This window comes from Alosa pseudoharengus, unplaced genomic scaffold (assembly GCF_046254945.1).
Source record: "Alosa pseudoharengus isolate Yale_2024_CS ecotype anadromous, Long Island Sound unplaced genomic scaffold, YU_APseudo_1.1 YU_APseudo_1.1_scf_24, whole genome shotgun sequence".
NCBI classification, from domain to species: Eukaryota; Metazoa; Chordata; class Actinopteri; order Clupeiformes; family Clupeidae; genus Alosa; species Alosa pseudoharengus.
Window position 1 is genome coordinate 9790924 of NW_027468689.1, and position 20605 is coordinate 9811528.

Genomic DNA, 20605 nt, shown 5'->3' on the forward strand with positions numbered 1-20605 from the left:
TGCATGAGTGTGCACGTGTTTGCTTGCATGTGTGTAAGCCTGTGGGTTTTCCTGCTGATAAAAAAAATGTTTGTTGTTGTTGACAAGCCTCCAGTAATCACCCATGATAATGTTGATGTTTTTTTATAACGCAGTGGATTTTCCCTGACTATCTGAGCAACTCTCAATAAAAGTTGTGTGGTGTTATTCCCACAAGCCTCCCTTCTCTCTAAGCATTCTGGGAAAGAGAAACCGGGATTAGGGGGCCTCCCGCTCTTATCAAGAACGCGCATGCCCTCCATGTGCCGAGCACACACAGGAGATACATAGTAAACACGATCTCAATCAGTTTGGCCTCCATGTGCCCAGCACACAGGAGATACATAGTAAACACGATCTCCATCAGTTTGGCCTCCATGTGCCCATAGTAAACACTATCTCCATCAGTTTGGCCTCCATGTGCCCAGCACACACAGGAGATACATAGTAAACCAGGGATTAAAGTGAAAAAAAAATCATTTGACTGAACTTTTTTCAGGCCATAAGTCATACGTTGTTCATATCTACCTATAGAGATAGCACCCCTTTTGCGGTCGCAACCTATTGGTTTTTAATGTACAAAAAGATGCAAACAGCAAAGTAAAGGGAGTATTCGCCTTATTCACACAGCGGCCATTGTTTAAACCAAAACGAGGCTACAGGGTACACTTACTCAGGCGCGCCTGCAGGTGTACGTCCGTACGCACTGTGCGTACCATCACTCAACAACGAGAGAAAATTTACCTTGTGTGTGTGTATATTCACACCATATTGGCCCACCATACCTTTCCAACTATGCACAGTATCCCATTAGTTGCATGCCATCAGGCTATTTACAATTTTCTATTAAGTAAAGTTAGTGAACACTTAACATGCGTACCATAGCATTAATTCCTGCAGGCGCCCCTGCACTTACTATATAATTAATGCCACCTACAGGTGAATGCATAGAACATAACAATCCTATGGTTTGTGTACCCTAGCCTCGTTTTAGCCGCCAATGGCCGCCATGTGAATAAGGCGAATTGAGAGGTTCTTGATTGAGATTGAGTTTTCCTGATGAACAAAAATATATTTTAGTACCATCCCTGACCATTGCTGATTAGCCATTGCTGTTCTTTTCTACTGCAGCAATATTGTAGAAAGGCTTTAACACACTCTTATTTAATTACTTCAGGCCAAAAGTGTTTAAAGGGGAGATTTTTTTCTTGTTAATATGCAATTTAACACCAAGTAAAATCTATAAAATCAAGTTTGCAAGACTTCCCATTTCCTCATCAAAGTAACGAATCAGAACATTCTAGATATTGTTCATATTTCCATTTGTTGCCTCATCCGCATTTAATGAAAACATGGTAATTTTGAGTTTTACAGACAACTCAGTTTTCCAATGAGCAGCAATACTGTGTGTGCTCATGCAGGAGGTCTGCGCATTTGATAACGACAATCTGGAGACGGCGCTTTTGTCTTCAGCAACAGATTGTATAAGGTTGACAAGAGGTTGCGACATGGTTAAGGACAGGTCGTGTTGCGCTATGAAAGAACATGCGTAGCCTACTTTCTAAACGTAAAAACGGTCAGCCATAGATAAACGTAGCCTACCTCTGTCGTGGTGGCTAGTTGCACCAGGTAGGGAAGATGTCCTGAAGTGCACGAACGTTAACCTTATGGCGGTCTTCTGATTGGTGGCGTGCTAAAACGTTTTCCTATTGCATCCATAAACAATTTTCTTGCAGCGAACCGCGCAAAAGCAAACCACTGGCACTTTAATTTCTTTACACCATGGCTTGTTAGTTCTCCCCCGTTTCCAACAGCTGCACATCTGCATTTATTTTTTAACTTTTGACACCTGCCTTCCTTTAGCAACAACGCATCCATGACAGCTAGTGGCCTTGCCAAATAGACGCACACAAATCATGACGCTAATATGCGAGGTTCTGGTAGGCCTACTGGTTATGGTTTTGTGCTATAAATTAATAATATTTTATAGCAAAGTTTTAAGTTGACTATTTTAATTGTATGGTTATTTTTTGTCAACATACACTCACAACCTACTGTCGTTAAAAGTGAGGCCTAAGCAAAATAGGCTACAAGGCTGTCTGTGCGTCACAAACACGACTGACCCCCTTACTCGACACGATCAGTCAAAACCTTCCGTCGCAAATTGTGAAAAACATTGTTGTACATGTCATAACAGACGGGATAATAAATTGCATAGGCTACGGTTTATATTGCGTCGCTTTACACATAATGTTAGTTGCATTGATTAAAAACTGTAACAATAATAGTAGCCTACATCGGGTGGCACAGCAGGCTATCTATTCAAGTCATAGGTGACACCCAAAATGAATGAACTCCCCTGACAAGAGTTCGCGATAGGGGATTATCACGCTTCCGGGTTTCACGGGCGGGATTTTTTAATTTTGTGCACGTACACTTCCGGCGCAGTTCAGCAATGGCTGAAATGAAGGCTAGATGTCACTGCTCTGTTCCACTTTGTACATAGAACAAACAACGCCAACCCATGGATTCCCGACTGAATTGAGTCTAAGGAAGAAGTGAATTAAAGCGGTTCGCCGGGATGAATGGCCCAACTTTAAAATAAAACAAGGTAGCACGTTTGTTTGTAGTCGGCACTTTAGTGAATCAGACTACACTAACGCTACAGGTGCTATCCGGCGGCTAACGAGGATAACTTTACCAATCGGGGTCGCATCAAGCGTCTGAAAATCGGGTTGTGCCCTCCCGTTTTCAGTGGAACAACTGGGGACTGCCAAGAAGGGAGTCCGCTTATAAAAGAGCATCAACTCGCTTAGGCCATGACGTTTGCCCAGCCCTTCCTCTGGAGCAGCCCCTGCCATGTGAGGAAGAGGCTATGGTCCCAGCTTAGGTGGTGATGACAGAACATGATTACGCCTCTGCTCCTAAACCAGGTATGTCAGTGTTTGCCGATGTTCTGAAATGTTGGCCTACCTCCTCATGATGACCTACCAGTACCCCATACTATGCTTAAACCATAGGTAGCACATCCTGTTAGGCAGTGGTGGAATTTAACGAAGTATACTTCGTTACTGTGTAACGTTAAGCTTACTTAAGTAAATGTTCCACGTATTTGTACTTTACTTAAGTAGAATCTATAGTGCATACGTTTGACTTTTTTACTTCGTTACATTTTGCAGCAATTATCTGTACTTTTACTCTACTACTTTTCTACAACACCATCGTTCCTTTACGTACCTTTCTCAACAACATTTATTGTTCAATCTGGACCAGCAGAACTGGCATTACGATCCACCAGACGTTTCCCTTGTCTACCCCGTTAATTTTCAGACTCTCATGTTTTTACTAGAGTAAATATTTCTCTGCTTATTTGTACTTTTACTTAAGTAATGAGTTTCAGTACTTCCTCCACCACTGCTGTTAGGTAGAAATGATAATAGAAATGTCTATCAGAATGCCCTACTGCTCATTATATTTTGCTTAAACCATAGATAGCACACCCTGACAGGTAAGAAATGTCTATCAGGATGTGCTACCTATGGTTTAAGCACAGAACGGGTTATTAGTACGTCATACCGTGGGTAGGTCAGCTTTTCAGAACACTGGCACAAAATGTTTAGTGTTATTGATGTCCCAGCATTTGACTAATACTACAATTTTAAAAGCTTCATCCCAAGTACAAACGTTGCATTTTATATCTTACTTGATTAAACGTAAAGGTGAATATTGAGCTATAAAAAGCTATTTCACGTAGCTTTAGAGGTCCAAACTACTTCCAATATGCAAGTCACAAACAATCTGGGTCAAATGTTTTCATTTTTCTCTCATCTCATACAGGTGCACTGGATGCTGCTGTTGCACGCATACAGCAATTGGAAGACCAAGTCAAGGAGCTGATAAGAGCTGTCACAGCTGAAAGTGGGTTGGGTGCATTTTCACAGATTTTGTGTTTTTTACACAAGATTCACAGCAATACGCAGGGTCAAGGAATACCGCATCTGGGAACACACTCTCCCTCTAACCTTGTCTGGGACAGTCAACCAGCTGTGGACCGTCTGTTGTGTGATGACCAACTTCCAGGGACCACTTGATTTAAAAGGCTACATCCCTGTAGTGTTTCCCCGATCCCATGCATTTAACTATATACTGAAAACATTGTATAGATGTACATAATTGAATGAAAAGTCATTCATCTATAATAAATTCTAGTCAGTCTGTCATGAAGGTATTCAAAATAATGTAAATAATGCAAATATGTAAATAAATATGTAATAATGTAAATAAATATGTAATAACGTACATAATGTAAATATGTAATACTGTAGTAAGTAATGTACTCAGAAAAGGGAATTAATAAAATCCTTTATTCATTCAGTTCATTTCACTTTCTGCTGTAGATACACATTCATATATGTACCAAAGAAGTACAGGTCCACCTTCTTTTTCATGTCTTTTATCACTTCATCATGAACCTCGCGGCACAGGTCCGAACCTGGAGTCGACCATGGCGAGTTGAGACAAGCCACGCAGCACTAATGATATTAGTGGTTGCGGCCTGAGGCTTTTCAGTCCTTTTCCAAGAGACAAGACTTGCGGGTCAGGGAGGGATCCTAAAACATAAAATAAAAAATAAATAAAAATAAAATAATAAAATAAAAATAAAAATAAAAAAAATAAAAACAGTAAGTGTTAAATTATCCACACATCTCTTTAGCTTGTTTTGGTTTTCAATTCTGATGTCAAGAGTCTTTCTGGAGAATTGCTCACTGCAGTGTTCTATATCATATGGTAGCCAACAGTATGATATTGTTACAGTATTAACATTACCTGTGTATGCTTGATAGAGTGTTGATTTGCATACGCTGATGGCTTTGGTTCCCTAACAACCAAGTCCTGAACCGGCTCTGCATACACCTAGACCTGACAGCCACCACCCTGTCAACGATGTTGGACACTGGTGGACAAAACTATAATTAATGCATAAATACTGTGGATTGTTGATTCTAGCAAAAGAAGGCTCATATGCTGACGTTAGCTAGCTGACACTGACAGAGGCTAAAGTTCTTCCTATCAGAATAAATGGAATGGGTGCATTGACTCGTTTAAAGCTGAATAATCTTACTTTAGTTGGGTTTAACGTAGGTTAAACACGTTATAACCATACGACCATCTGAGTTGACGTTAGCATAAGCTAACCTACCTAGCTAATGTAATGTTATGTTAGCTAGCTAGCCACTCACCTTCATAGTCGTAGATGAAGTTCTCGAAAAAGAAACTGTATCCCTTGTCCACTTTGGAGCGGGCTGTGATGCAGTGTTGTTCAGTTAGTCGATGGTACGTCAGAAAAAGTTATTTTAGGTAAATTTACCAGGGATGCAGTATAAGTAAACTTGGGCTCATCCATCACGGGTACGCCAGAGAGATGAATGATTCACCGGAAGTGGCAGTGCACAAAAATCATGAATGCGGAAGTACGTCGTATCAGCGTGATAATGGCTTATAGTAAGTGTCTACATTGATGCACGGAAAGAACACAGCCTACGCTTCTTCTCCGAATTCGCACATAGAGCTCACAATATCATATCCAAAAAAGTTAAACGGATTGGCCAACCTCATCAGCTGTCTCGATTGTGTCACTATAATCCAACTTTTAGACCGTTATAGTCCTCCATACGTGTTCTTTTTTTTTAAGCAAACGCCCGAGACAAGTGTGTAGCTACAAAGCAAAACTCATGGCTGACGTAGGCTATCTTCTTGAGCGGTCACTGATTGAGACACAGAAAGTTCTCAAGAACACTATTAGGTCTTTAAACATTTACCTAATATTTGTAGTTGCGTTAAAAAGGAAAAGCAAAGGTGACAGTCCCCCCCCTCCTATTTTTTTTCTCATCGGATCTGCATCGATCTCAAATATGACATTTCTAAAATCAAATTGACGGAAATCCGTCCTATGACGGAGAACTTTAATCCTTGAGTAAACACGATCTCCATCAGTTTTCCCTCCATGTGCCCATAGTAAACACTATCTCCATCAGTTTGGCCTCCATGTGCCCAGCACACACAGGAGATACATAGAAGGCCTAAACACTATCTCCGTCAGTTTGGCCCCTCAGTTCATTTCTAACTGGTCCCTGTGGTGTTTAGAACAACCCAGACAATACATGATGTGAACACAATAGATAGCCCTTTTAGTGTGATACTCAGCATTACATTGTGCAAGGTAACACTGGGATATGGATGGTATAAATACTACACCGTTAAATCGGTTCCCTCCAGCAGGTTGCTGGGCTAGCTCCGTCCTCCCACACCCTGCTTGTGCTTTGCTGTACATAGAGCAGGCATGGAGCGGTGCACCCACACAGCTCCCACCACAACTGCCCCGACACTGGGAGGCCTCCGCCAACAGACTAGAGATTCGCGGTTACAGCCGCGGACTCCGCGGTTCAACCGCGGATCGGGCGGATGCCTTGAAGAAATATCATAGTTTAATTAAATTCGGGCGGGTGGCGGTTGAACTAATCAAACGCATCACCCATATACATTAAAACAACCAGCGGATGGCGGGCGGGTGCGGTTTTGAAAATTGGTCAAAAAACGTTGGTGCGGATGGATGGCGGATGGATGATAAGTTTTGCTATGCGGTTACGGTTGAAATAATAGCCCATCCGCGCATCTCTACAACAGACCACAACACACCTACAGAAGTTCAGCCACCGCCTTGTCTTGAGGTTGCATTCTTTGAACAAAATGGTTCCTTTTAGTAGAGCGGCTACAAGGCCAATTTGGCAAGAATCGTGCAAATTATGATACAAGCATGAAACTTGGTAGGTATGTGCTTATGACCAATACAATCAAATCTACCTGATTGGCCACTTGAAATGGTGGCCATTTTCCAAGATGGCCGCCAAAACAGACCCCAGAAATTGATTTATTGCATAGAATTGACCTAGCAAATGATGATACAAGCACGAAACTCAACATGTATGTGCTCATAATAATATTATTATATATGAGGCATACTATCATATAAGTGTTCTGTGTAACCACTCTGAAGGCCTGACTGACCGCAACGTCAAAAAAAAAAAAGTTTGGTTTGACTAACTGTAGCAACATTGCCCTTTTCCATGCTCAAGGTGAGGGTGGGTAAAGAAATATTACATCTTACTTGTGACATGGTCAAAATAATCAGCAATTGATATTGATATACTGCCACACCACTCATCAAAGGCATTTTCTTCTTATCCACCTGCTGTATGTGTTTGCACAGCTTTGTTAAAACAGGATTACATTGTTGAAAAACAAATAGCATTTTTATACACGTGCATCTTTCTGTTAAAATACCTACACTAAATTCTGAATCACATTTTGCCAATCAGCCCAAAACGAATTGAAAAGATCATACCTCAATCTGATTTTTTAGATTAACAATGGACAACGAACGTATAACACACACTGACTGGTCAAAGTGCTGTCTGTGTCAGCAGGACACAAAAGAACAATTAAAGTCTCCTGACACGAATCCTGCAAAGACAGATAAAGATGGCTATACATTATTAGCAAAAAATATCCCCTTGTTCCACTCTCTTAATGCATTGCCTATCAAACTTGATTGTGCAAGACTTGACACAGGAATGAATTGAATTTCCAATGACTTCATCATAGAAGGAAACAGAAATGTAGTGAATGTTAACATTGATTTGGGCCACATCTTCTAAATTAATTGCAATTAATGAAGTTCTAGTGTCTTATTTGGTGGCCATCTTTAAAAATGGCTGCCATATTACATTTTCAAGTTGCAAATGAGGTGGATTTCATTATATTGCTCTTTAGCACAAACACACAAAATTACATACTTGTATCATCATTTTCTTGCTCACTTCTGGGCTAAATTCCGTCTTTTGGCGGCCATATTGTAAAATGGCTTCCATTTCAAGTGGCGAGTCAGGTAGATTTGATTGTATTGTTTTTTTAGCACATTCATGCCAAAATTCATGCTTGTATAATAACTTGCTTGATCAATTCTGTGCAACAAATCCATTTCTATGGTATTTTTTGGCGGCCATCTTGGAAAATGGCCGTCATTTAAACTGGAAAATCAGTTAGAATGTATTATGTTGGTCTTAAGCACATACCTGCCAAATTTCATGGCTGTATCATAATTTCCTTTGTCAATTCTGTACAACAAACCAATTTGTAGAGTTTTTCATGGTGGCCATTTTGGAAAATGGCCACCATTAAAAATGGCAAATCAGGCAGATTTTATTGTATTGGTCTTGAGCACATACATGCCTAATTTCATGCTTGTATCATAATATCTTTGGTGAATTCTGAGCAATAAATCAATTTCTAGGGTCTTTTTTGGCGGCCATCTTGGAAAATGGCCGCCATTTCAAGTGGCCAATCAGGTAGATTTGATTGTATTGGTCTTGAGCACATACCTGCCGAATTTCACGCTTGTATCATAATTTGCACGATTTTTCCTGTAGCCGCTCTACTATTTGAGGTCATTCACTGTACATAGAATCACATAGAGCCCTTGGCTGATGGGGGTCTATGTCGAACATTTCAAGGCTTTTCTGTTAATGTAAGTGAAAGAACTTACAACTTGCCATTTTATGTAACTCGTCAAGAAGTCAAGATGGCTATGCCATTATTACTTATTGAGGCTACCGGTTCAGTGGGAAGTGTTTTCATGACCAGTCGGTTATGCATGACACACACGGATGATATATTTGGAAATAATAAACTTAAAGTAACCAGGTCAATGCAGATTCACTTTTGTTCATGCAGTACTGATTACCAAGTTCCACACAGGCCTGTGAAATCTTCCACTGTGAAATCAACCACTCAAAGGTCTGCAAAAACGCCAGAATAAAAAGGACGGCTTACAATATAACTGCCCCTTAGGACAACGTGATCGGCTAAACAAAGACAAATGGACAACGTCAAATGCCCTCTCTGGGGTTAGGTAAGATGAGGACAGATGTATGGTCTGAAATTATTACAGCTGAGTAAAAAATGTCCATAATGGTGGAGATGACATTTAATATACAGTGCTCTCTCCAATAGTGAGTCTATTCTAAGTAAAGTTATGGAGAAAAGCCATAAGCACGGTCAATGTCCTGCATCAAATGGATGTAAATTGTAGTGTTTCAACAAACATCTCTGTAATCTTGATAATCTTAAAATATCTGGTCATAATCTTCCTTGTGAAATCTGCAGCTGCAGAGATTATGCAAAACATTTATGACTAAATATTTATCTGCAGTTTGGAAGGTACAACCCCAAATCAGAAAAAGTCTGGGATGTTGTGCAAAATGCAAGTATATATACAAGTCTTTTAACTCCATATTTAACAAAAAGGACATAGACAACATATTAAATGTTGAAAATAAAAGTGTTGACTTGCATGCCAGCAACATGACAGGGAATGTTTACCACTCTGTTGCTTCACCTCTTCATTTAATAACATTCTGTAAATGTTTAGGAACTGAGAAGACCAGTTGCTAGAGTTTTGATAATTAAATGTTCCATTCCTTTCAGTTGCTCAACAGTATGGCGTATTCTAAATCATGTTTTTCATTTGATGCACCTTATTTGACAGGTCTAGACTGCAGACAGGCCATTTTCGCATCTGGACTCTTCCTCTATGGAGAAATACAGTTTAAATATGTGCAGAATTCATTTTGGCATTGTTTTCCTGAAATGTTCAAGGTCTTCCCTGAAAAAAAAAACATTGCCTGGATGTTGCTCAAAACCTGTATACATCATTCAGAATTGATTGTGCCTTGCCCAGATGTGCAAGATGCCCATGCTCTAGGCACTAAGGCACCTCCACACCATCACAGATGTTAGGTTTGGGTTGGATAGGCTCTCTCCTCTTATGGCCAGATGAGTCCATGATTTCCAAAAAGAATTGCACATTTTGATTGGTCTAACCATAGGACCCTTTTCCATGTAACCTCAGTCCATTTAATGAGCTCAGGCCCAGATAAGATGGTGGTATTTCTGTATCATGTCTAAATACAATTTTAGCTTTTGCATGGTAAAATTTGCGTTAGCATTTCTGAATTGAGTATCAAACTGTGCTCATAGACAATGGTTTCAGAGGTTTTCCTGAGCCCATACAATCATTTTCTTTACAGAAACAGGTCTAGTTTTATTGCAGTGCCATCTGAGGTCCAAAAGACCAAAGCCATATTGCTTGATCAGCCATATCAGCTCTATCCTAGTTGATTTCTCTGGATTCTCTGAATTTCATGTTAAGAAGCAGTAAAATTACATTGTTTCATCATTTGTCCACACAGGTTTACACAGTGTGATGAATACCCCTACTGTTTTACTTCTAAGAGATTCTGCCTCTCTGGGATGCTCTTTTTCATACCTATTCATGTTGCCATAGTTACCCTAATTAGTAATGAAACGTTCCTCCTTTTGTTTTCTTTATCATTACACAACTTTTCCAGCATTTTGTTACCCCTGTCCCAACTTGTTTTAAAACGTGTTGCTGGTATCAAATTCAAAATGAACATATATGTTCCATGATAGTCAAATTTGTCATTTTCAACATTTTCATCATTTGTCATTTTCAACATTTGATAAATTGTCTGTGTCCTTTTGAGTTTACGAGATCTGCAGATTATTATAGATTATTTCTGTTTTTATTTGCATTTTACACAACGTCCCAACTTTTTTTCTGATTTGGGGTTGTACATCAGAAATGGGCCACCAAGTGAACTAATATAGGGAGAGAGAGAGACAGAGAGACAGAGAGAGAGAGAGAGAGAGAGAGATGCATAGACCACTATACACAGGTAGGCCTACCCCAAAAGACAACACATACTGTACATTTGTGAACATTGTGTAATTTTAGTCTCTTTTTTTTCTTTATGACAAAATGACATACTTTAAATTTTACACCATCTTTTAAGATATTGTTCAGTCCATAAAAGAAGGTAAATGTATGGAACATGCGACTAGTAAAAGTGCCACACATACACATACAGACACACAGACACACACACACACGCACACACAAAATACCATGATAACAATGAAGCCATTAAAACCATATCACTTAATATTTCATAACTCTGTGCTAAGTATAGGAGAAATGTGCAAGTTTGTTGTCAACAGTTGCAAGGCAAAGAGCATTTGTGCACATGGTGCAAGTCGGTTACAGTGTGAGCGGAGCACAGTGGCTTCCTGCATGAAGGGATGGGAGGCCGAGTGATGGTGGCCTCTGCCCTACGTTCCCTATCCATGCAGCCACAGAGCTGAGGGATTATGGTGGATTACTAGTATGTCTGTCAATCCCAAAAATAGCCACATGCTCATAAGTCTTTAAAATGGGGCTGACCCATGACAATCTGTTTTGTTGATGTTTTGTTTTTCAACAAATTCAAATGGCAAGAAAAAAAAATTGGTGACCATTAGGCAAAAAATGATGGACAAAATGCTGCTTGGTGGGATTGGTTTGAAATATGTCATTATATAAATACATTCTAAAAAACTTTGCACACTCTATCTCTCTCTTCTTTTTATTGATACCAACGTTGGTAAAGAAGAAGAAAGAGACAGAGTGTGCGGTGACCAAGTTTTTTATAGTTTATTTTCCCTTGCGAGCACCTCGGAGGGTGTGCATTCTGTTTGTTATTTATATATTATATAAATACATATCTGGTGATGGTGGCATGCAACGGCACTACAGTTAACTTTGTGATATGTTTTTAAGGTTAAATTACACAGCAATGTAATTCAATTCACTGAGCGACCAAAAGTTTAAAAAAAATAATAATAAAAAAAAATGATGGACATTTATGCACATCTATGCAAAACAGGCTTGTTGCGCAATCTAATATCTAATAAATACTCAACATTGCAGGCTGAATGGGAACTCTCTTTTCACTTCGTGTGACATGTTACCCTACTGTAAAATACTTTTGGTACGAGTGTTTACTCACCATTGTTCTCACCTTGTCAGCTGGCTTTTAAAGAACTTTACATTACAGAAGAATGAATAATAGAAGGTAATGAACGTTAGGTAAAGACAAAAAATAAAAAGGTAAAAAATACCCACCTTTACCTAATATATAGTAATATATATAGTTCCATAATTAATACACTAAGTTAGTATGATTTTTTTGCCACAATGTCCCACTTTGTAATAATAACTATTAATCATTATCATATTTAAGGACAATACATTCAAATTAGATTGAATTCAAAGGAGCCTCCAAAGTCTCAACTGCACCTGAAACACATGAACATCAGATGGCACTTTAAAATAACCATGACACAAGATTAATCTGTGATCTGGGAGTGATATGAACATGCAAATACTATTAAAACAGTGACATCTTGTGGCAACATAAAGAAACTCTTGTACTCCACCAAATGACTGCGGTCTAATTAGTGCATCCACACCACAACTACTAGAGCTTTAAACAAACAAACACAAACAAATATTGAAATGCAAGTTTTGTTATTGTGTTCCAAATCAGTGTTCGGTTTCTTGTTGGTTTGCAGAGATACAGCAAACAACTATTGAAGTTTTAAATGGTTGATTACACACCATGATTTAGGCCAGTACAATTAGGTGACATATTTAACATATTTATCTGTACAGGCTATTGACCTGTTGAAAAGACAATGGTACACCTTTATGTGTACAGTTATAGATATGTGTATGTTAGAGGTGTGTGTTTGTAAGTGGAGAGTGTTCATTTAAGAAATCGGTGGATGTGTCTATGTGATAATGTAGTGTCTGTGTGTTTGAGGTATGTTGCTGTAGGCTGAGAGTGTGCCTCTGGGTTGCCACGTTGTATTTGGTGAGAGTGTGTGTGTGTGTGTGTGTGTGTGTGTGTGTGTGTGTGTGTTTATTCCCATTCATGCCACCTGAATAAAGGTACCCAGTCTACCATTTTGTCATGCTCATCTGTATGCCAACATGAATATTCCTTGTATTGTTTACTGTATCTGTGCCTGAATCACCCAAGAAATGAACACAGCCTCAGGCGCAAAAAACAGGAAATGTCTTTAAATAAGAATGCCAAAAACCAGATGCAGGCTATATTGCATAGCATCTCACATATCATTAGCCACATTGCTCTGCAGAGATGATTTGCAATACATGACCTACACGGAAAAAAAACTACACATAATGTGCCGCACACAATGACCAACTGAAGTTAATAATTACTGTACCTACATGACCTTCCACAAAATTCCGCAAAACGAAGGACTCGTGCCTGTCTTCTAGTACCTCCATAGGTTGTCATAGAAACGGTATTGCTTCAGCTGAAACTCACGTCACCCTCTGAGCAACCTAACGAGCCGAGTTTTTCTTTTCACTTCTTGAAATGCCTCCCACGGCAACAGGCTGCAGAGAAGGAGACACAAATGGCCGTCACAACATATCAATATGCACAAGGGTAATGGGCTCTATGTGCTGTTAATAGGGTCTCCGAAGATGGCATAACAAGGAGAATGAGGATTGCTTCATGTTTGTTATCGGAGCAAATTGCACTAACATATGCTAACAACATCTCCATCGTGAGCCTGGCATCTTTATCTAACATCATCTCACCTCACTGATGTCAAGACTAGTAATAGCCTATTATTTTGTAGGTAGCCTACTGACATTAATCTATCAAATTAGGCTAGTGATTTGGTAATCGGCTGTACACTCAAGGATAGCTTCCCAAAAAAGTTTTATTACGTTTTTAAGTTTGATCAATGTAACATCAAAGCGAATAGTAAAAATGGTCCTTCACGGACAGGCAGGTTCAAATGAATGTTGACATTGTAGACTAATGTAGTGTGTAGGCTATCCATTGCCATCTCTGCTCACTACTCAGCATGTTGCGTGGGGGTTTATGAACATTAGAGGGGTAAATATATATATATATATATATATATATATATATATCTCACCGTCCTTCAAACCTGCCTAACGTCACATCTGTTTTTTCATAGAGATATAAGAATTCTCTTTCACAGTCGATGTATCCTGCCCATGCTCACTTGCGCACTCATGTGTGCGCGTGCGGCTGTGCGCACATACACTTTCGCGCGCATTACGCACAGAGTGTTCTATGGGATATGTTGTAATGTGCTACCGCAACCTCTCCAATATCTGCAAATAAACATCTGTGTACAAAGTGAATTGATGAAGCAGTATTAAGGCAAATTTGTGATTTCTCCGATTTCAGAAGAGATGTATCTGAACACCTTTGAATGCAAAGTCTGTTGAAAGGGATTTATTGGTGAGTACAAAAAAGCTCAATTTACTTTACATTTCTTTTCACCGATGACGTAGTAAGCTACAATGTTCTTCTCTCCCCCCTGAGAAGTCTTAAAAATATACAGATCCCCTCGATATTCTTTTTATAATGCTTTAATAAACGCATGCTGATCTCAGTGTATTCCTATTCGAATATCTCAGGCATATCAGACAGACGCAAAACACATCAATTAAGAATTCTGTGACTGGATTATTTATCCTGAAGGTCATTGCAGTCTGCTCAATTGTAATTAATCAAGAATAGCAGCATAATGGTTACTGTTTCTTTATGAATGTCTTTAATTATGTTTATCCACTTTCATTATATAATGCCACCAATTCTTCTCCCGAATCCATTAACTTCGGTCTAGAGATCCCCGTATAAGAGGTTTCATATATATATATATATGAAACCTCTTATACGGGGATATATATATAGCATAGGACCAGTTGGGGTGGCACCCGCGGTCCACTTCACTCTTTATTTGGCACGCACTTGTTTGCGCGCACCTGCTGATCCCGCTCCACATAAGAGGAGTGCAGCGCACAAACTCCCCGTGGGGTTGCGGAGCGGAGCGGGGCAGAGAGCTGCTGACGGGGGCACAAGTCACTCTCATCACTCGCCTGCACTGACGCCGCACTTTGCTATGGAAACAACGCTCTCTACCAATAGAAAGGCGTAGTACAATTTCTCAGCAATGTGAAATGTAGGGGGGCTTACCTGGGCTTGTAACTGTTGAACCTGTAGGTGTTATGCCCAATTATTGTTTCGAATATCAGTTCCAAGTCTGGCGTTGCCGAAGTAACAGCAAGTAGGCTACATCACAAAAAGCAAAACCATTGATGCACAATAGTAGCCTCATTAAGAACCGCAGTGGATGTAAAAGCATATTTATTTACAGTCCTACAGACCTAAGACCCAGAGAGACAAATAAAAAAGCTGCCTCTCAGTACATTAGAAAACAGCCCGAACTCAGCTGTGTTTACCATAGCCATGAAGTAAGGGAAAGTCATTATCAATTCCCAGAGCTAGATACAAACCAATGGTGTACAGCACATAGATAATGTACATATTGAGAGAAAGTGGAATAGAACATTATGTCCAATATTCTAATATGTGGTTTAATGTTCTGCATTATGTCCAATATTCCAATATGTGGCTTAATGTTCTGCATTTCTCATTAGTGGGTCACTTTGATACTAAAAGTATGATTCTATGTAATGACTGTATGATCTGTACTGTCCCTGTGTATATCTGTGTGTGACTGTATTTAGAGATAAGCGGGAATATTATGACTTGCAGTGTTTCACTGTTCTGCATGGCTGCGTCAGTAGCTATCTGCTCCGGATTGCCAGGTTGCCACTAAGCAGAGTCTGATTCAGTGTAGTCCACGTGAGATGGGATGACCAACGCCATCCCCGTCAGCCTGGAAGGATATTTAAACCCTAACTATTTACTTGTCTAGTTAGAGCAGCTGATGGATCTTTAGGTGAAGTCATGCTGTCTCTCCCTTGATGTGCATCATTGTTAATAAACTCTGTTCCTGATTTTTCATACTATTGGTCTGACTGGGTCTCTATTAAATCTATGGTATCAAAATTACCATCAATATGCATACATGCATTAAAGCACCATCACATTTTATTATATATTTGATTTAATTGCATTGCCTTTGCTCCTTTACAACACAGGAGTTCAATTGACATTTCCATTTGAGATTCGCATAAAAGTTGTGTCTGCCATATTGAGTGTAGCTGAAACCATCATTACAGTGAATGCAATGGTGAATGGGGTAATTCTAGTGTGCCACAGTGGAATTATAGATCATATATAGTAGCTCCCATGGCAACTGGCAAGATAAATGAATAAATCAGAAAAACAAAGCCACAATTCTGAGCGAACCAACACAGGCACCAATTAAAGACTCCTGTCTTGGGTAATGTGCATTAGTGAAAAGCTATCATTCTCAGATGCTGTCAGCACTCTCTCTTCCTCTCTCTCTCTCTCTCTCTCTGTATGTTAAATCTAAATTAGGCTTTTACCTGTTAATGTTTTTTAAAAGACATTGTTTGTTTCACTGAATTTGTTTAACTAAATGTTCAGGCAGGCTGAGATTGTTATTGAAGCACAAGGCAACTTTACTGTAGCAGTCTGTTTTGAGAAGAGTGGGGAGTCAAGGACATGTCACAGTGTGCTTTAGAATACTGCAGCTGCTCAGACACGAGACAGAGAAAGAGAGAGAGAGGTGAATGAGAGAGAAAGCGAGAGAGAGAGAGAGAGAGAGAGAGCAAAAAAAATCGGCATCTGGAGAGAGAAAATCAACACCTCAGGAGAAACCATGTTGTTGACGGCAAATTACAATGGCAAGGCCTTCAGCATTACAGTATTGTCTCACCTGATTTGATTTCTCGTCGGAAAATATTTAATTTTTATAGGAATTATATAATAATTTTTCAAGGAATTATATCTGTACACCACAGCTAAATCTATTCTTTGTAGATAAAACCATATGGCAGGGTATTAGTTAAATGTTAAACACTTATATAGTGATCACTAATTACAGACACCTAATAATCTAGCATACTAGCTTTGAACTAAACAGAATGACAGAAAATGATTTATCAGTTTTACCACTATTGTATAATTATTACATGAGTCATTACAACACAATCCATCATGCAACATGCTGATTTGAGATTGCAATATATGAATAAGCCACCCTTATTTTATGCTGTTATGCTGTTCTCTCCTGAACAGATCCTAAAAGACTGGTGGGTGATTTCCATGACGTGTGCCCAAACAATGAAAGAAGCAGCCATGGAGGGTACCCAGACTGTTCACACAGATGGCAGCTCCTTGCTGAAGGCCGTTTACTTGAGTCGGCTGCGCCTGACGCGCCTTCTACTGGAGGGTGGCGCGTACATAAACGAGAGCAACGACTTGGGCGAGACGCCGCTGATGGTGGCGTGCAAAAGCAAACATGTGGACCAGCAGAGCGTGCCCAAGGCCAAGATGGTGCGGTACCTTCTAGAAAGCGGCGCCGATTCAAACATTCAGGACAAGAGCGGGAAGACAGCGCTGATGCATGCCTGTCTGGAGTGGGCCGGTGCCGAGGTGGTGGCTCAGCTTCTGGAGACAGGTGCTGACCCGAGCTTGGAGGACCATTCAGGTTGTTCGGCACTGGTCCACGCTGTGAACGCCAAGGACAAAGAAACACTGAGGATGCTGATCGACGCTTGTAAGGCGAAGGGCAAAGAGGTCATCATCATTACCACCGACAAGATGGCCGATGGGAAGCAATTGACCAAACAGTACCTGAACGTTCCTCAAGTGGGTGCCCTGGAGAGATGGGACCAGCTGAATTCACCTGCGCTGTCCTGCACCTCTCCATCGGAGATCGAGCTCCACACCTCCGCGAGCCCCCACAGCGCTGCCCCAAAACAGGTGTTCTCCTTTCAAGAGTGCAAGGGTGTGACCAACTCCCAGCCCTGCTCACCCTGCCGTCAGTGGGGTATCACGAACGAAATCCTGGACAGAACTGCCCATCTGCAACGTCTGAACTCAGAACCTTGGCTGCAGATACCGGCTTCCTTTCTGGCCCAGCAGCAAGGTCTTGCCACCTTCCCTATCGAGGACCCCCCAGACATCTCCCTAGAGGATGAGCTCTCGTTCAGAACCGAGCAGTTAGCATTTACTAGTGGCCCTCTGACACGACACTGGAGCATTGACCTCAGAGAGGCTGGTGGCTTGAGCCAAGCTGGGAGACCAACTGGTCAAGCTGCCATCAATCGAAGCTCGACGCAGGAGTTTGGTTTAATGCCCAGCCGCAAGATGTCCTTTGATGGCTTGTCCTCGTCCCATTCGCTCTCGCACCCAAACCTCCATGCCAAGACCACAGTTGAGCCCATAGCAGCCGATCGAGACCCCGATAGGTCCCTCCCAAACCTGGCTGTGTCCAGCCTACGGAACATCATCTGTCGGCGGAATCTGGGCATGGCCCACTACAGCTCGGACTCTCAGCTGTCCTTCCAGAACGGCGGCTCCTTGGACGACATCAAGGGAGCCGTGGACAGAAGGCGGCTGGTCACGTCTCGTTCCTCCACTCTCATTGGGTCAAGGGAGTCTCTCGAGGGCACAACGTCACTGACCAAGGCACCCAAGAGACACCCAGCTGGTCTGGAGCGACGATCCTCAGGGGTCCTCCTCTCTGACCAGCCCTCACATCCTCGCCAGGGGTACCTGCTGCCACCACTTACCCAACACACCCTCACCCCCTGCAAGTCTGGGGCAAACGCCTCAGCTGTGCCCAGCAATAACAAAATGGGGTGTGGCACACTATCTGGAGCAAAGCCTTGCTACCCCCAGGCGCCAGCAGGCTTTCTGAAGGACCCCAAAAGCAGGAGAATGCTTCTAAGGAGACATTCCATGCAGACAGAGCAAATCAAACAACTTGGAGACTTCAAAGAGATCTATGGCCATTAGATGGTTATCTGGGTGAAGCACAAAAAACAAACATGCGTTTAACTTGCTCATATCCTCTTCAACTGTTTGAGAGGTTTACGGTGTTAGTCATTATACGCTATTTTTCTGAACTTATATAAGATCACTGTGGAATCTAAATGTTATAATGTGCTAAATATGTGTAGTCAGTTGAGGGACTCTACCACTGTCTGATTCTGCCAATGAGCTCCATCAAATCAGTATTGAAATGACCAGGGGGGTGAGGACTGTCCAAAGGACAAGTGGATATACTGGCATCATGTAGACTGAAAATGACACGGCTATAAGAGAAACATTTACAAACAAAATGGAACAAAGAGATGGTAGCATTTTATAGACAGCAGCAGACAGTGGTAATAACCTGGTCCTCATTTTCCATGTTAGGACCAGATTTGTTAATTGTTCAGCCACTACATAGCATTGAATGAGAAGATATCCAGTCACATTTTAAACTTGTGATGTGTGAAGTTCAGACTCTCTTGCTTATCGGTCTTGTGGTGATGTAGTTCACAAGCATTAGGCTCATGTTAGCATGTGAAATATGCTGCTATATTTTGTGGAGTATTTCCATGAAAAGGTGATGTAGATTTGCCCCACTGCAGGTCCAGTTCCAATGGAACTTTACGACAACAGACCTGCAGAGTAAAGCTAAACATGTCATTTGACTGTCGGTTAACTGATGTAATAGATGTTTGTTTGTTTAATTTAAGGCTATTTCAGCAACTAGGCTATTTAATGGCCAGAGCATTGTGAGTTATAGAAACTTAAATGTTTTTTAAAATCTATGCTAGTAAGATATTCTAAAACCTTCAAAGGTGGGACCTTACTAAAAACATCAGCTATAGAATTTTGATCATAAAATTGTTCTGATGTAATAGACATCATATTACGTTTTAAGGGGAAATTGTATGCAAGTAAACTGTTTAGTATTACTGGTTTATTAAAGAAAATAACAAATAAGATTAGATGTGACCTCATAGTCCACATTCCGCGTTCTACATAAATAGAGAGCACCCTTCCTTGTCAGTTCATTCTCTGCATTTATTTATGTATTTGAAACTAAGATCTGTGACTAATTATTTATCACAAACTGTAAAATGTTAAATTAAAGTGTCTAGTGGTTACCCAGTGGTAATGCCACCATTTCCATCCATTTCAATGCGCCATCTGTCAAAGGGTTTAAAATTAGTTCCCAGTGTACTCTTTTGGGTGCAACAGATTTTCGATGTTTCAGAGAAAGGCATAATAACTTTGATAAACCAGTAATGTGAAAATATGACACCACCTACCTCCTTCAGATGCCTAGAGCATAAATACACAGACTACATTACACAACATTAATTTGCATATAAATCAATATTTTATTCTACATGAATTACATATTTAGAAATAAATGGTGTGTATAGAACATCCTTAGGTCCCAGATACCAGAATCACCAAATAAAGCTGGTTTCTTGAATAAATACAGATACATTATGCAAAACGGTTGAAATTGAGATTAAAAGCATAAAAATACGTTATGTCTTTGATTCATGTTCTATTAATGACGGTGGGAAAATAATTTACTTCCCAAAACATCCCCCCGAAAAGAAGCTGAATTTAATCATTAATTGTATTCATCATTGCTATAAAACAACAAATACCATAAATGCTTCTCATTTCACAGCACATACAGTATAGTTTTGCCATCCATACAAACTATGCGCTCATTTGCTAGTGTTTCTACTGAACCGGAGATCCAACATTTGTATTTGCATTCTTAATTATTATTCAGATACCCTACAGGACAAATGCTCAGAAAA

The 20605-nt window shown here is 40.4% G+C and overlaps 1 protein-coding gene and 1 long non-coding RNA gene across 2 annotated transcripts; one reads left to right on the forward strand and one right to left on the reverse strand.

Annotated features, from left to right (window-relative positions):
- Positions 1-4367: 4367 nt before the first annotated feature.
- LOC143141916 (uncharacterized) lies at positions 4368-5508 on the reverse strand. Its single transcript, XR_012990828.1, has 3 exons — positions 5259-5508; positions 4846-4972; positions 4368-4628 (listed from the first exon to the last, which is right to left on the reverse strand). It is a non-coding gene; the product is annotated as an uncharacterized LOC143141916 (long non-coding RNA).
- Positions 5509-17120: 11612 nt separating this feature from the next.
- Positions 17121-18785, forward strand: ankrd34ba (ankyrin repeat domain 34Ba). Its single transcript, XM_076302598.1, has one exon. The coding sequence runs from the start codon at positions 17121-17123 to the stop codon at positions 18783-18785; it is 1665 nt and encodes a 554-aa protein (XP_076158713.1).
- Positions 18786-20605: the final 1820 nt, after the last annotated feature.

Excerpts from the sequence above, each read along its gene's own strand:
- ankrd34ba (XM_076302598.1), top strand. The coding sequence starts at position 17,121 with ATGGAGGGTACCCAGACTGTTCACACAGATGGCAGCTCCTTGCTGAAG.